The sequence below is a fragment of the Heterocephalus glaber genome, unplaced genomic scaffold, assembly GCF_053883595.1.
Source record: "Heterocephalus glaber isolate CG9 unplaced genomic scaffold, H.glaber_assembly_v1.0 deba00000122, whole genome shotgun sequence".
NCBI classification, from domain to species: domain Eukaryota; kingdom Metazoa; phylum Chordata; class Mammalia; order Rodentia; family Bathyergidae; genus Heterocephalus; species Heterocephalus glaber.
The window spans coordinates 80,212,452-80,228,782 of NW_028258138.1; the positions used below are offsets into that span (position 1 = coordinate 80,212,452).

The 16,331-nt window shown below is 43.8% G+C and overlaps 1 protein-coding gene across 5 annotated transcripts in view; it reads left to right on the top strand.

Annotated features, from left to right (window-relative positions):
- Window positions 1-1,238: 1,238 nt before the first annotated feature.
- Window positions 1,239-16,331, top strand: part of Nedd4 (NEDD4 E3 ubiquitin protein ligase) — a 98,546-nt gene continuing 83,453 nt past the window's right edge. For 3 of the 5 annotated variants that reach the window (XM_087217300.1, XM_004835346.4, XM_087217318.1), the window contains exons 1-4: window positions 1,254-1,314; window positions 8,226-8,299; window positions 14,669-14,747; window positions 14,845-14,883. In XM_087217300.1, coding sequence (XP_087073426.1) covers window positions 1,276-1,314; window positions 8,226-8,299; window positions 14,669-14,747; window positions 14,845-14,883 — 231 coding nt within the window. In that variant the 5' untranslated portion in view covers window positions 1,254-1,275. Of the gene's footprint in view, window positions 1,315-2,041; window positions 2,554-8,225; window positions 8,300-14,668; window positions 14,748-14,844; window positions 14,884-16,331 lie in introns of all 5 variants that reach the window. The other 2 variants (XM_087217325.1, XM_087217331.1) reach the window with 2 other exon arrangements.

Genomic DNA, 16,331 nt, shown 5'->3' on the forward strand with positions numbered 1-16,331 from the left:
CTTGGGTCCAGGCCACGCTGTTGTAACTACCCACCAGCGGTGTCACCCACAGCAAAGCTGGTGGAAACTCGGGTTGCCGCGTCCAGCTGCTTGACCTCTAGAACTTGCGGCCTTCAAGCTGACTAGGCGCGAGGGGCCCGTGGGCTTCCTCAGGGTCACCTTCCTAACAGGCTCTCGGTTTGGGCCAGCGCAGCCCCTGGTTGGGGGCAGAGTGTCTGCAGAGGGAGCTGCTGCCTGGGAATCGTGGTCACTGTGGCCGAGTTTCCTCCCAGTTCCCACCGCTGGTGAATCTCATCCTGCGCTGAATTTTACCAGCAGTAAAGGAAGTGGCTTCCACCCTGGTCTGTAAAGGCGCCGTGAAATGACCTGAACGACCTAAGATTATAAAAAACGTGTATCGTGAGAAATGGGGGAAATATCCCCAAAATAAAAGGGCACATTGAATATTTTCAGATTACTTTATTTTTAACACAAAACACAGATAACTGAGGTTATAAAATAAAGAAAAGCAATGCTAACTTAGAATCATGAAACCAATAAAGTGGGGCGCGTCTTGTTCCCACCGACATGTGAAACCATTAATAGTAGTTCACAATCGATCTGGATTTCTTATTTTTTATTTATTTATTTATTTTTGGTACCGGGTATCGAACTCGGGTCCTTGAGCTTGCACAGCAGGCGGCAAAACCACTGAGCTAAATCCCCGGCCCTCTGATCTGGATTTCTTGAGGAAAATTAAAACTAGGTTTTGAGTTTCCACACTTCGCCAAATTTCAACACGGCAAGCAGTGAACTGGGGCTTGAGCCAGGGGGGCGTGTGGCTTCCCACTGGCCGCTCGCGTGTGCGCTGCTTGGTGCAGGAACCAAGAGGCCGCACACATGCGTGGAGACGGTCGCTGCTCGGGACGTCGGGGCACGGGGCGGCCGGGTCCGTCCTGCTCCAGCCCGGGCAGAGGAGGCGCAGATCTCCGGCTCAGATGCTAGCTGGGTCCCCGCGCCCACCCAGCCCCGGACCGCACGGTCGTCCACGTGGGTTCGCGCGGGGAGGAGGAGTGGCCTGGAGACCCCGCGGAGCGAGGCTGGCCGAGTCTAGGAGGGCACCGGCCCCGCCCACGGCCCCGCCCACTGCGCCCAGGCCCCTCCCTCCCCGCCGGGCCGCGCCCACACCAGGCGGTGCGACTCCGCCTCTTCCTCCCCCTCCTCCTCCCCCTCCTGCGCGCCTTTCTCCCGCCCCGCCCCGCCCCGCCCCGCCCTGCCCCGCCCTGGACGGTGGATATGGAATCGGCTGACGTGCGCGGGCTCCCCGAGGACGAGGTGGGTCGGAGCGGGTTCTGCTCCCGGACGCCGGGGCCCGGTCCGACTCGGGATCGGGGCCCGCGCGGGTGGGCGCCGTGGAGACCTGGGTGCTGCTCGCCAGTCAGTCGCGCACCAGCGACGCGAGCCGTTTCCGCGCGGTCCCCGCTGTCGCCCCCTGGAGGGCTCCCTGGCAGGCGGCCCCTCCCCGCGCGTGCCCACGCCTCGGGGTCCGCAGGTCGGCGTCCCGGGGTCTGTGTCCGGGGCTCGGGGTCCCCGCGGGCTCTCTGCAGGCCTCGTCGTGCACGGAATCCACGCGGCAGTCTGCCCGCGTTTCCGGACGAGGGGTGGCTGGGCTCGGCTTCCGCCGCCCGCCCTGTGCGGAATGCTGCTGGCCTGTAGTCCCGGACTCGGCCCCTGCGGGGTGCGGGTCCCGGGCGGTGCACAGAGCGGGAGGCTTGGGTGCTGCGGGCCGGCGCCGCAAGTGAGCAGGACGCGCGCGCGCACCGTGGAGGAGCAATGGACGGGTTTTATCCTGCTGTGAACTTTCGCAGTGTGCACGTGTATCGAAAGAGCAGCGTATGCCAGAAAGTCGTAGTTTTGTGTTTTTACACTTTGGCTTAAAGAGTTTAATTCCTTAGTTCTTGCTAGGTAGAGTATGATGGCAGGTGCTCGCTGCACGGGGTCCCTCAGACACAGCTGTCCGGAAGTTGTAGGTGCTTTCCTCACCAAGGCCTTTCTCTGTCAGATAGGAGGGGACGCTTCCTCCCGTCGGCCACAGCTCCTGCTGCCCTGACCCTCAGGCTGAGCCCCGCCAGCGCAGCTTTCCAGCTGTCTACCCTCATCCACCTCCCGCGGAGCCAGCTGATCACAAACCGAATGTTGCCGTTAGCCGTCTGCTTTCTCTGTCTCCGTCAAGATCTGTGCTCTGTTAATCTCTTCCACCCCTTTGCCCAGCTCAACGAAAACGGACTGTGGCAGTTAGTCCCATAGCAGCAGGGCCACAGTTCCTCCTTGAAATGAGGATTTCCCACGCTCGCTGGCAGTTTATGCTTCTGGGAAGCTTCACGGCCGGGGCCTGTTCACAGGATGGGTCTGGCGGTGAATTCTGTGACTTCTGGTCGCTCTGTGTTTGCTTTGTCCACAAGAAGGGAGAGTGAACTAGGAAGACAAGAATCGTGATGGTCAAGCCTCTTCACTGTAACTGGTATCTTCAACGCACAGCATTACCTGGCTGCTGTGCATCAGGCCTCATGCCAGGTACCAGATACAGTCTCATCCCTAAGGACTGCACTGTGGTGTGAAAGACAAACCACTTGTTTTCGGTTTGGGGCGCCATCTCGTGGCTACGCTTGCCATTTATTTCCTGGTCTACGTGGAAAACCCTCTCACACACACCCCTTTACAAAAAATTTCAAGTATTTCACTTATAACACTCACAGACTTGTGTGGGAATCGGCAGCCCTCTGCTGTTGATTAAAAGTAAAGTAGCTTTTTACATAACCTTGAAAGGAGGTGATTCTTACAAAATTGAAACTAAACCTCAGAGAAAAATGACTAGAAATAAGATAGAACAGAGAGAATTATGCATACCTCTAGATCCCTCTGTGTAAGCATCTAAGTATGAAAGTGTACTGAAATTTATATCATAAATTATATCTCTCCCACTTTTCTGTGAGTTGCAGCTCTGCTTCCACATTTGTCTTTATATAAGAGACATGGTGTACAGAATTTTGATGTTAAAGCATTTGTGAGGAAGGCAGTGTAACCTAATTCATACCTGATTCGTTCAGTTGTTGGGGTTGACAGTAGAGAATGACTCAGATCGCTGGGAGGAGTGTGCTTTGCTTGGGGACTGGAACTCCGCCTTCTTCCTGTGGACCTCCCAAGTGTGCAGAGGCTGGAAGGCAGTAAGCACCACATTTCCCTTTGGGTGGTGATTGTTCTGTGTGGGGAATAGGCTCCCCAGCTCAGGCACCTACTGGGGATTTTGGAGGTGGGAATGGAGCAGATTATTTCTTGTTTGCCTTTTTCTGATAGCAAGCTTAGTCATGTAGACATTAAATTTTTCTACAAAAGAATTAAGAGCTGGTGCCTTGTTTTGTGGGCATTGGAAGAAAGTTGCAGGTGTGGTGATGGCAGCAGCAGCTCCCAGACGTCTGAATGGGTCTGTTCTTACAGACACAATTCTGGTCTGAGGTCCCTGATTACCCATCTGTCTGGCTGGAACCGAGGCGGCAGCTTTCTAGGTGGCAGCTTTTATGTCATTTTCCATTTCTCCACTCGTCCAGCCTAAAGCCTACTCCTACCTCTCCTGACAATTTTTTGAGCACCTCATCCCTGCATTAACTTTTTTCTTCTTAAAACATCTAGAGTGATTTCTGTTTCCTGAAACTGAAGCCTGACTAAAGCAAGACAAAGAAGAAAAGAAATAACAAAGAAAGAGTTGAGTCTCTGCTGCCAATTTGGGAGCACAGTTTGCACCCACAGAAGAGTGGGTGCCTCTGGGGACCACCGCTGCAGCCCTGCATAACCACAAGCAGACAAGCAGACCACGTTTGGACTCTTCTGGGCCCCCGAGGGCTGCACAGCAGCTGGCCTGCCCTGGTGTCAGCAGCACCTAGGAACGATGTTCTCTGCAAGGAGGGGAGGCACAGTTTAAGCAGTACCTGCACAGTAATCTGTCCCAACCTTTCATACATTGCTTTTGCCTCTGCTTCTTTCTTGCAACTTTTTAATCCAAGGTCATTCTAAAGATTTTTTTTTTTTTTGTACCAGGGATCGAACTCGGGTCCTTGCACTTGCGCAGCAAGTGGTGAAACCACTGAGCTAAATCCCCGGCCTTCTAAAGAATTTTATTAAACAAGTGAATAAATGTAGTTTACTTTTAATAATCTATTTTTGAATTACTTTAAGTCAGTGGCACTCAGAACTTCATGTTCCCCATGCAGATTCCCCACATGTTAACATCTCACCATAATTGTGCCAGTTTTTGTTTGTTTGTTTTGCTATTTTCAGTAGTCTTTTTTTGGATCCATTTGAGGATAATTTGCAGACACTGTGCGTCATCATCTCTAAATACTCTAACCTGTACTTTTCTAGAACAAGAACTCTTTTTTTTTTTTTTGGTACTAGGAATTGAACTTAGGATCTTGAGCTTGCCAGGCAGACATGGCACCACTGAGCTACATCCCTGGCCCTAGAACAAGAACTCTTTCCAAGCTGGGAAATCAGTATTGATGCGACAGTGCTGTCCTGTACAGATGCCATTCAGACTTGATGGCTGCTCTATTAATTTCCCTTCTTCCTCTTTTGGTCCAAGGTCCCATCTAGGAACACAATGTTGCATTTGCCATTGTAGTTTTTTCTAACCTGCATGGTTCCCTGCCTTCTTGTCCTGGACAAGAATGTGAATGAGTACAGGCTGTGTGCTTTGCAGGGCACTCCTCATCTCAGTCTGAGTCCTGTTTCCAGTGAGCAGGTGATGGTCAGGATTTCTTCACAGCAGTCACAGATCAGAGCCGCATTCTTCTCTGCATCGTATCAGGTTACATGAGCTTGCTTGTGCGTTCACTGTCAGTGATAATCTTTGTCCCTTGGCCCTCTGGGGTCTGCCAGCTTTCTTGCACATAGTGTGAGCACTTTTATATTTATAATTGATTAGTATTTTATAGGGACATTCTGAGATTATGTCAATATCCTATTCCTTATCAAGTCTTCCTCAGTTTTATCATTTATGTATGAATTCCATCTGAATCAAACACCACCACTTTTTATTTCCATTCTTATTATTTAGCATCCTGTATATGAAGAGGTTTCCATTTCCATTTATTTATTCATTTATATCAACATAGACCTGTGGAATCCCACTTTATTTGGTGGATTGTAGTCTATCACTGTTAAGTATTTTTAGCTCAAATTGTCCCAGATGACAGGGGAGGTCCTTTCAGGAGATTGTGAAACTAATAAGAGTGTTCATTCCTTTTCACATTACTTTCTGGTAGAAGATAATCCAGGTTCATACTTTTTCCTGCCCAGATCTGTCTGAAAACAGTGATTTTTCCAGTACTCCAAGGAGCACTGGTTTTCTTCAGGAGGAAATGGGTTTTAGAGGCCAGAATCTGAGTGTGCAGTGTCTCCATTGCTCCTGGATGTGCTCTTTAGCTGTCTCTGAGCAGAGTTAGGCCGTGAGTGTGTATTTATGTGTGTGTAGATGTACACACATATAGCTGTAACTATTTCTGTATCAGCCTGTGTACGTTCACCTGAAAACCAGGAATTCATTCTGATTTCTCCATTCAAATCCAACACCTTAGTGTTCCTTTCTAGCCTTAGGTACTTTCTGTCACATTGAAACATCTGGCTTTTGTTATCCTTAATATATTTCCTTATTTCTTCAGCTCATTTACTTACATGTTCATTGTTAATTATTTCCAGCCACGCTGGCATCTCTGCCTCTTCTGTGTCCTGCTCTCAGCTCCCTGGGTCTGTGGATTCCAATGAGGACACTGCACTTGCATTTCTAGCACGCTCCCACAGGTGGCACCCTACTGGCCTGTCCACACAGCTTCTCACACCTGCCCCAGGACCCGTGCTGTGGACATGCAGACCACACAGCTCCCAGAAACACCCCTGCCCACAACCCCTGCCTGTGGTGGGCCTGCCATCTGCTTCTCTACACAAGAAAGAAGAAGATGCAGAGGGACTATAAGTTCTAACAGTTAACTATTATGGATTCATGTGTCACCTAGGAATAGAATCTTGGAGCAGAAAAGAACCTCATGAGTAGGAGTATAGAGTATGGGATTTACCTCAGTTGGAATTCTGGCCCTGTCCCTTACATGGTGATCTTGCATAATTATTTAACATCCGAGCAGGGTATTTAAATGAGCTGATTCTTTCCATCTGCTCATAGTTTGCAGTGTTAGAAATCATCTGCAGCACTCAGAGGCATGTAAGAACCTTTGAACATATCTGCTATTCACTTTGTCATGGCTCTGTGCTCTAGCACCAAGTCTTGAAGCCAGATTGCTGATTTGAATTGCTAAACCCTCCATTCTGCTGAATTCTGTGGCAGCCAATGTTACGAACCTCTTCCTCCTTAAATCTTCTATTGATCCTGGCTCCCCTCCCAATCCTATCAAAGTTGGAAAAGGATAAATGAATGGAGAGGTAGGAGAAGTCTGGAGATAAACACAAAGAGCAGGGTACTGCACAAATGAAAGGGTTTTGGTCAGACTTTTCTGAAGGACTTGAAAATAAATATTCCTGTAGCCCATTGTTATAACTCATAGCTGCCACTGGTGTAGACAGTGTCGGGACAGTGTAAACAGTCGTGATGGGACATGAAGGTGCTTTAGTGCAAATGCCCTCCTCTTAGGAGAAGGAGTGGGCCTGCTCTTTTCATAGCTGCCTTTAGTTGAACACTTGCTGCATGTCAGACACCAGATTAGGCGCCTTCACGACAATCCTTTGGCAATAGGGACCGTTAGCCCCGCTTTCAGACTAGACATCTGAGATACTAGTTTTCTCCAGGACCCTCTTAGTAAATAACAAATCTGGGATTGAAACCCAGATCTCTTTAGCACCAAAAACTTGGTCTTTGCACTTTCCTGCTGCAGATCGACAGCTATATAAAATAATTTAGCAAAAAGACACTTTCTCAGGAAGATGAGGAATGGAACATGTGCATTGTTAGCTTTTAATCTTATGCTGTCATTTCCACATCATCTGTCTTTTGGTGTCATTTAGGGGTCTCTAAAGTAGTTGAATTCTGTATTTGCTTAACAAGTATTTGTTGAACACTTAACTGTGTGCCAGGCAATTGGTCAATACATGAGATTATAGTGATGGACAACAGATTTTACAGAATTTTAGCCTAGAGGGAGAGAGAGTAAGTAATAAATAATTGTGTATCCATGTTTTATAAATGTTATGAAGGAAAAGAAATGTGAGATACAAGCATATAACAGAGAAAGGCAATTCACCTGATGAGGGGCAGAGGGCATGGGAAAGGGTGAGAAAGCCATGTTTCAGTGAGAGCCGAGGACAGAAGAAAGCAGGTAGCTGGGGAGGAGGAGAGCAGAGAGCCTTGCAGGTTCACAGAGCTGCACGCACTGAGGCGGACTGGAGGAGGACACAAAGGGGACAGCATGGTGGACATGGGTGCAGCGTCAAGGGAGAGAGGTTGGCCACAGCTGGCGGCCATGTGAAGATTTGGAGTTAGACCCCAAATAGAAGGGAATTAATGTGTACACATCATCATTGACATTGTTAATGCTGTTTCTTATAGTTGATGTTCATCATCTCTTGCTTTCTGGAATTACATTTTTTCTGCTTGAAATAACATCTTTAGAATTTCTTTTACTGAGGGTTTGCTGGTAATAAACTTTCTCTGTTTTTTGAAAATGACTATTTTTTGGCTTTTTTCTTTTGGGGAATTTGGGTGGGGAGGAATGAAATCTGCAAACAGTGAAATGCTTAACTTTTAAGCGTATAACTTGGTGATTTTTGACAATACTCATAGCCCAGCAGCCCTGTTAAATGTAGATTCTGTCACTCCAGAGCACTCACTCGAGTCCTCTTCCAGTCCAGCATCCAGGGAGCTGTTCTGGAACTGCATGTGAATGGAATTGTGTGTCCTGTGTCCTCTTCTATGTCCTGTTTCTCTTTTTTAATGTGTTTGAGATTTGTGTGGTTGTTTGCATATGTAACACATTCCCACAAGATAGTCACACTGCTGCTTTAGGATTTACACTTTGAGAACCACTGCTGTCTTCTCAATCTAAGGATTCTGACTGGGTATTCTTTATCACAGTTGTTAGTGTCAAAACCTTCTGAGGAATTTTGACCTATGCATAGCAAATATATAACAATCATTCTAAAGCTAAGCTACAAATATGTAACAATAAAATATAAATTTTGTATTTTAGGAAAATTCACGAATTGTGAGGGTGAAAGTTATAGCTGGAATAGGCCTTGCCAAGAAAGATATCTTGGGATCTAGGTAAGTATATCAGTTGTGTTGGAATTTTTAAACTTTCATTTGTTAACTAATTTTTTTCTAAGCCTTCATTAATTGAAAAATCAAGTATTACTAGTAAATCGCTATACAAAGTAGAATAATAATGCCTTGGTCACTTTCTCATTGATGGGACAAAATACCCAACACCCACAGGCAGGAAGCAGCACGCTCCAGGGAGGAGAGATGATACATATGCCCGTAGTAACCGATCTCCTCCCACCAGGCCTCGCCTCTCTGCATCACAGCCAGCTATAAACCCATCAGTGGATTAATCCAGCATCACACAACCATGATCCAGCATCATACACCCACGACCCAGTCACCACCTAGAAGTCCTGCTTCTGAGTGTGTGAGGCTTGGGGGACATCTAGATGCAAGCTGTAACAAATAACATTTCTAAGCGGCAGTTTTCTAAATCTCTTGGTATATGAATTACTACATTTGTGAAATTAGGCAAACACAAATCAGGGTGGAAATTATAAGATGTATTATTTAGTTCTGCCTCCAGAAATTCATAAAATTTGAACAGGCTAATCATTTGGCAGATAACAGCTATAAATTGTGGATATAATACAGAAAGTGTTACCTGAATGTAGTGGAGGTGACTGTGGTGGGGAGATCCTTGTGGTCTTCAGATTTGGAGGGAAGGCGTTTTGTTGAATGAGATCCCAGTTTTAAGAATTAGTCTGAAGTTAGTGGAATCAGAACCTGGACAAGACGGTCATGCGGTATGGGAATTCATAGCCTTTGTCTTAAGCAGCAGGGCAGGTGGGAGGATGCTGGGGGTGGGAGTGGGTTTGCAGCTGGGCTGTATCAGAATACTGAGCAAAGGTCACTTATCCATGACACAGGGCTCAGAGCCCTCTCCAAACCTGGTAACTGTGTGGTAAATAGATAAGCAAATCAAGACTCAGCAGAGGAAAATGACAGAGTCCCCACAATGTGACATTTGTAACATCTGGAATATGATATGAAATTACCTGATCTTTAAAGAACCATGAAAATGGAGCACATTTATCAGTAGAGAAAATAAAATAGGTCCCAATAAATAAAAGGTAGGAACTTGCAGAAATGAAATAGAAACCATAAAAAATGAAAATGCCAGAACTGAAATTTTTGGTACTGGGGATCGAACTCAGGACCTTACACTTGTGAGACAGGCACGGTGCCACTGAGCTAAATCCCCAGTCCTGAAAAATATTTTTGAAATAAAAATTCTTGGATGGATTTAATAGAATGAAAATAAAGAAGAAAGTTTAACTGAATTTAAAGGTGGATCAGTAGGAATAGTAGAAATTATTACCCAGTTAAAAGGTAACACAGAAAAAGATTGGGAGGAAGCGCTGCCTGCCTCACAAACACTGCCTGCCTCACAAGCGCAAGGTCCCGAGTTTGATCCCCAGTACAGAAAAAAAAAAAAGATTGGGAGGAAGAAAGAACAGCTGGGCATATGGCACATTCTGTAATGTCAGCACTCTGGGAAGCTGAGGCAGGAAGATCACAAATTAAAGGCCAGTGACTTAGTGAGACTCTTTCTCCAAATAAAAAAGTTTTAAAAGGGCTGGGGTAGAGGTTGGGTTGGAAATTAGCTCAGTTTAAGAGCACATGCTTAGTATGTGTGAGGCCATTAAGTTCAATCCCTAGCACCGAAAAAAGAAAAAAAAGTTAAACAGAGCCTTGAAGATTTGTTAGATAAAGTCAAACTGTCTAATATATATATGAGTCCCAGAAGGAGAGAAGAGGTAAAGAATGAGGCAAAACTTTTTGTTAAAGAAATAATAGCCTATTTTCCCCAAATTTGATGAAATCCATAAATTTATTTTATCAAAAACATGAAGCAGGATAAACACTAAGAACAAACAGATATGCTAGTCAAACTGTTGTAAGCCTGGTGTAAAGAAAAGCAATAAATTGGGCTGGGGATTTAGCTCAGTGGTCCTGTGCCTGCCTACCAAGTGCAAGATCCTGAGTTTGATCCCTGGTACTGGAAAAAAAAATAGAAAAACAGTAAAAAGAATGGCTGTGACAGCTCTGATGTGAAGGACACAAAGTGTGTGCAATGCAGCTATTTAGTGGAGTGAGACATATAAAGTGTAAGTGAAATAAGAATTTAAGGGGATATATTTAATATATAGATAAACCACTAAATAATGCAAAAAAATTAGTTTCATTAAAAATATACTGGCTTATTGAAATATTTATATGTAAAGTCAAGGCATATAGAATAACCAGAACAATTTCAAAAAAGAGTAAGATTGGAAGACTTATGATACCTAATTTTAAGACTGGTACAGCTGTACTAATCAAGACAGATAGCATTGGCAATAGAATAGTGTAGAAAAGGTATATATGAATCCACACATGCACACACATATACATGGTCGGTGGCTTTTCAGCAAAAATGCTGTGACACTTAAGCAGGCTTGTCAACTTGACTGGTTTGAAAATGGCCCAGGGGATTAGTGACACATACTTCTGAGTGTCTCGGTGGGTCATGGAGACCTTGGAATGCTGTAACTGGTCTCTGGCCCCTTCCTCTCTGGTGCTGTTCCCTGCTCTGCTTCCAGCCACCATGAGGTGAACGGCTGTTCTCCGCCATGTCCTTTCACTGTGCCATTCTTTCCTTGGAGCCAGCTTATCATGGAATGAACCCTCTGGAGCTGTGGGCAAAAATAAACCCTACCTTCTTCAAGTTGTGTATGTTCTAGCAATGAGAAGCTGACTGATGTAAATACTAAGGTCATTGAAGAGGAAAAGTGGTAGTAATCTTTTTAGTACAAGGTACTGGCACGGCTGATCTGGGTGGAACCAAGCAAGCCTTTCCTATATCGTATATCATACAGAAAATAAGAGCCAAAACTATAAAACTTCTAGAAGAACCCATAGGAGAAAACTTTGCTTTATTGGGTTGTACAAAATTTTTTAACTACTACCCTAAAGGCATGAACCATAAAAAATTGTATTATTATTATTATTATTATTATTATTATTATTATTATTATTGTACCAGGGATCGAACTCAGGACCTTGCTCTTGCAAAGCAGGCACCTGAACCACTGAGCTAAATCCCCGGCCCCATAAAAAATTTTAAAATGTTACAATGAACTGCATCAGAATTTAAAACTTATTTTCTTTGAAATACACAGTTAAGAAAACAGTTAATCCCAGATTAGAGGATATGTTTTCAAATGTATATCTAGAAACAACATACATGGCCATAAACAGATGGTAGATAGAGTGTGTATGCATACAATGGAATACTGTTCGTCCTTAAAAGAGAAGATTCTGCTATGTGGGACAGCATGCATGAACCTTGCATCATCATGCAAGATGAAAAAGAAGCCAGTCACAGAAAGACAAATACTGTATAATTTATGTCAAGTATCTAAAATCATCAAATTCATAAAGTCAAAGAATGGTCTGGGGGAAAGTAGAAATGGGGGTTATATTCATGCAGTGGCATAAAGCTTTAGTCAAGCAAGATGAGTAAACTCTAGAGATCTATACAGCCTTGCACCTGTAGTTGACTGTACTGTGCTTTACAGTTAAAAATCTAAGAGGATAGCACTCATGTTAAATGGTCTTATCACTGCAAAAATAAGTATATATCTGACAAACCCATATATTTATGGGTTAAAATATCTTTAACCCATAATATATAAAGAACTCTCAGAAGTCAACAGTAATATTTTTCTAAAGCCAGTTAAACATGGAAAAGGTCTTAATGTCTGTGGACTATCCAACTGCAAATGTCTAGCTGGGTGGTTGAGACAATGACACATATTTTACATTATATGTTCGTGTGTGACGGTGTATCATTGATGAGACTGGAAAGGGAAACTGGAGAACAGGGGCAGGGCAGTTTTGAGGGACTATCAGTGTGTGCCCAGCAGTTGGAAGGAGAGGAGCCTGAGGAGTTAGAATGCAGTGAGGGGACGGGAGGAGAGTTGAAAGCTAAATAGAGGATCCAGAGGAGGGAATTCCATGCTGGACAAGGGGACCTGGCCGCAGACAGGAGGAGGACCTGGGCATAGCGGGAGCAGAAAGGACGGGTTCTGATCCACACTGGGATTTAGGGGCATCCAGTGGCTCTGGCTTTTGTTGGTTAAAGTAGGAAGTAAAGACAGTAGGAGAAGTGAGGGCTGGCAGTTGGTGGGTTGGCTTGGAGAGGGTGGTGGAGATTGGTGAGTACTTGAAACGCCCAGGAGAAATGGGTGACAGTTTACCATGGGCAAGAAAAGCATCCAAACCTGTGTATCACAGGATCTTTCTTCTCCATGGTGTCTTTTAGAAGGAGTTATGTTGCACAAACTTATTTTTAACTGCAAGCCACTTACTTTTATAGAAAGAGTTACAGCTTGCATGGTGGCACACACCTGTAATCCCAGCACTCTAGAAGGATCACAAATTTGAGGGCCGGGGATTTAGCTCAGTGGTTTCGCCGCCTGCTGCGCAAGCGCAAGGTCCCAAGTTCAATCCCCAGTACCGCCCCCCCCCCCCCGAAAGAACAAATTTGAGCCCAGCTTGGACAACTTAACAAGACTCTGTTTCAAAATAAAAAATAAAATGGGCTGGGGTTGTAGCTCAATGTGAAAGCCCAGAGTTCAATCCCCAATACCTCAGAAAAAGGGGGGGGGGCATGAGAGGAAGAGAGGAAGGGAAAGAGAGGAGGAGTTGTTTATACCCACAAGAAAACCTGGAACAACCTCAGGTTTTAAAGATCAGTCTTAGACAACCCACAATGTGGGAAAAAATCTTCACCTGCTCTTCCTCAGACAAAGGTCTACTATCTCGAATCTATAAAGAACTTAAAAAGATCAGACCTCCCAAATTTAAACACCCAATCCAAAAATGGGCATCTGAAATGAACAGACATTTCTCAGACAAAGAAGTCGAAATAACAAATAAATACATGAAAAAATGTTCAACATCACTGGTCATTCAAGAGATGCAAATGAAAACAATGCTGAGATTCCACTTCACTCCAGAAAGAATGGCTGCTATCATGAAATCAACCAATAACAAATGCTGGCAGGGCTGTGGGGAAAGAGGAACCCTGCTCCACTGCTGGTGGGAGTGTAGACTGGTGCAACCACTGTGGAAATCAGTATGGAGATAGCTCAAAGAACTAGGACTGAAAGTCCCATTTGACCCCACTATTCCACTGCTGGGGATCTTCCCCAAAGAATTAAAAGAATCATACTGCAGTGATATATGTGCGCCCATGTTCATAGCAGCACAGTTTGTAAGAGCTAAAACTTGGAAACAGCCCAAATGCCCATCAACTGGAGACTGGATAAAGAAAATGTGTTTTTTTAATAAAATGGAGTACTACTCATCCATAAAAAATGAGAAATTAGAGACATTTATAGCTAAATGGATGCACACTGAGGCCATACTCTTAAGTGAAATAAATAGGACACACATGAATAAATACCGAATAATTTCTCTGGCGTGAGAAAGTGAAAGTGTAGATAAGGACTAAATGTATAATAGGTCATGTGAAATAGGAAGAAAAGGGGCAAAGGGGAAGGAAGTGGGAGGGCTAGGGGAAAGGATAGAAGGGAATGGGATTAATATGAGAAAATGGAAAAATAGGAACAAAATCTTTGTAAATAGGGAGGACTGGAGGGGTTGAAGGGAGGGCTGGGCAAGGGTGAAAAATAAGAACCAAGAGAGACTATGTAAAGGTGCAAATTTCCAATGATGAATGTCATTATATTGTATACCTAAAATGTACCATTGATTAGAATGAATAATCGATAATGCAAAATGGGAAGAAAAGGTCCAAAGGGGTAGGGGTAGTGGGAGGGGCAGGGGAAAGGAAAGAAGGGAAAGGAAAAATGATGAGAAATGGAAAAAATGGAAATAAAGTCTTTGTAAATAGGGAAGGGTGGAGGGTGTGAAAGGAGGTCTAGGAATGGGGAAAAAATAAGAACCAAGATAGATTATGTAAAGGTACAATTCCCAATGAGAAATGTAATTGTGTTGTATACCTACAATGTACCAATAAAAGAATTTAATTTAAAAAATAAAATAAAATAAAGATCAGTCATTGAATTTTAACTTAAAAGGCACATAATAAAAATAAAAATAAAACAAAATTTCAAAAATCTAAAAAGCTTAGAAGTCATTACACCTATGATTAAAAGGTTTTTTCTTCTAATTCTTTGTTTTACTAACATGATATTTAAACTTTTTCACAAGCTGTAAAACTATAGTTGATGTTTTAAGTATAGGAAATAATTGTAGAAATTGTTAATGAGGAAAATTCTGTGACTCTGGTGGTTTCTGTAATCTGAGGTTTGACTAAGCCACAATTAAACATTTTCTTTTTCTAAATTTTAACAGTGATCCTTATGTGAGAGTGACCCTGTATGACCCAATGAATGGAGTTTTTACAAATGTGCAAACGAAAACCATTAAAAAGGTTAGATTTATCAATATTCAAAACAATTTGTGAACTTTGTTATATTTTGATGTGATAAAACATTTTAAAAATTAATTATACTATGTTTATCTTTTAGTCTTTGAATCCAAAGTGGAATGAAGAAATACTATTCAGAGTAAGTTTGTGTTTTATTTTATTAAAACAAAAATAAATTTTTTCTTCATAGGTTAGAACTGTAAGTTCTCATTTATAATACTTAATGTATCTTGGAATTTGCCTAGAGTTTAAAAAATTGTTTAAAGAGTTAAAGTTAGATGTTCCATCACCACTGTCAATTTTATGAGACTCAATGGAAGGTAAATAAAAGGCAGAAGATGACTCTAAAATTGGAATTACCACATTGTAGTGAACAAAACTGACTTAGAGCAGTGATGGCGAACCTTAGAGCTTTCAGAAGGGCCCACTGTGGCACACATGCCATAGGTTCGCCATCCCTGATTTAGAGGGTTATGATAGTCATGTTCCAGTTTAGCAGATTTTGTTCTTTCCAAATGGTGTGATATTGGCGTCTCCTGGTCACTTATTGAATAGGCTGGCCCAGGCAGGAGCTGTGGGGCCTGACAGCGTGTGACGCCCCTCGCTCAGTCGTCCTGCCTGACCTGCCCATCTCTGCTCTCCTCTCCTCCCTGGGCCACAGGGCAGACGCCCAGCAGGGATCCTGCAGGCTCCTTGAGGGAGCACCAATGGTGTCTCTCACAGTGGCAAGACCCTCACCCTCCTCTCTCCTGGACTTGTCCCACTGTATTGACCTGAAAGCATTTTTCCTTGGTGGCATTTTCTCCTTCAGCCATTGGCTCCTTTCTTTCTCTGTTCACCTGAGAAACCTGCATCTTGAGAAACTCGCCTGCCCTTGGGTTCTGCTTCCCTGGCTCCCAGTTCATACCCAGGTCTTCCCCACTCCAGCTCCTGGCCCGTTCGACTGGGCTCAGGAAGCGCCTCACTTGGTCTCACCCAGGAAGAAAGCAGCCACTCATCTGTCTCCTACTTTTAAGATCGTTGTTTGGTTTGCTTTGTTCAATTGTAAACGAAGGGACAGCTTTACTGAAGCCAGGTATGAAAGCTGTTGCTGACCCAATCGCTAGCACAGGATTGTTCCAGTTTGTTTAGAGGTTGATGTGCTTCGTGCTCTGGTTAGCACGGCATAGAAACAGCATTTTAAGTCGGTCTGGGAACTGTGGATTCTTGAGAAATGGTATTGAGTCAGCTGGATAGTCACATGGAGAAAAATGAGTCTAATATCAGTTTTACTTTTCACCAGAATAAACTCCAGACTTGATGGTGTCTGGTCTGGTTGCTGCTTTGGCAGTTAAGAGAATTTGAAAGTCCTTCTAAGTGGTTGAGATTTTTATTTATTTAGGATTATTATGTTACTGATTTTATTGCATTTTACTCAGAAACATATATTTTCAATGTGTTCAAGTTTTCTTTATATATCCTACCTTTTTTCTTTTCTGCTGTCATTGGCTTGCCTATGTCAAATAGTCAAAATAGTGATGAATTAATATTTATCTTGTCCTCAATTTTAATGGGCATGGATCTAACATGTCTCCATTAAACATGGAT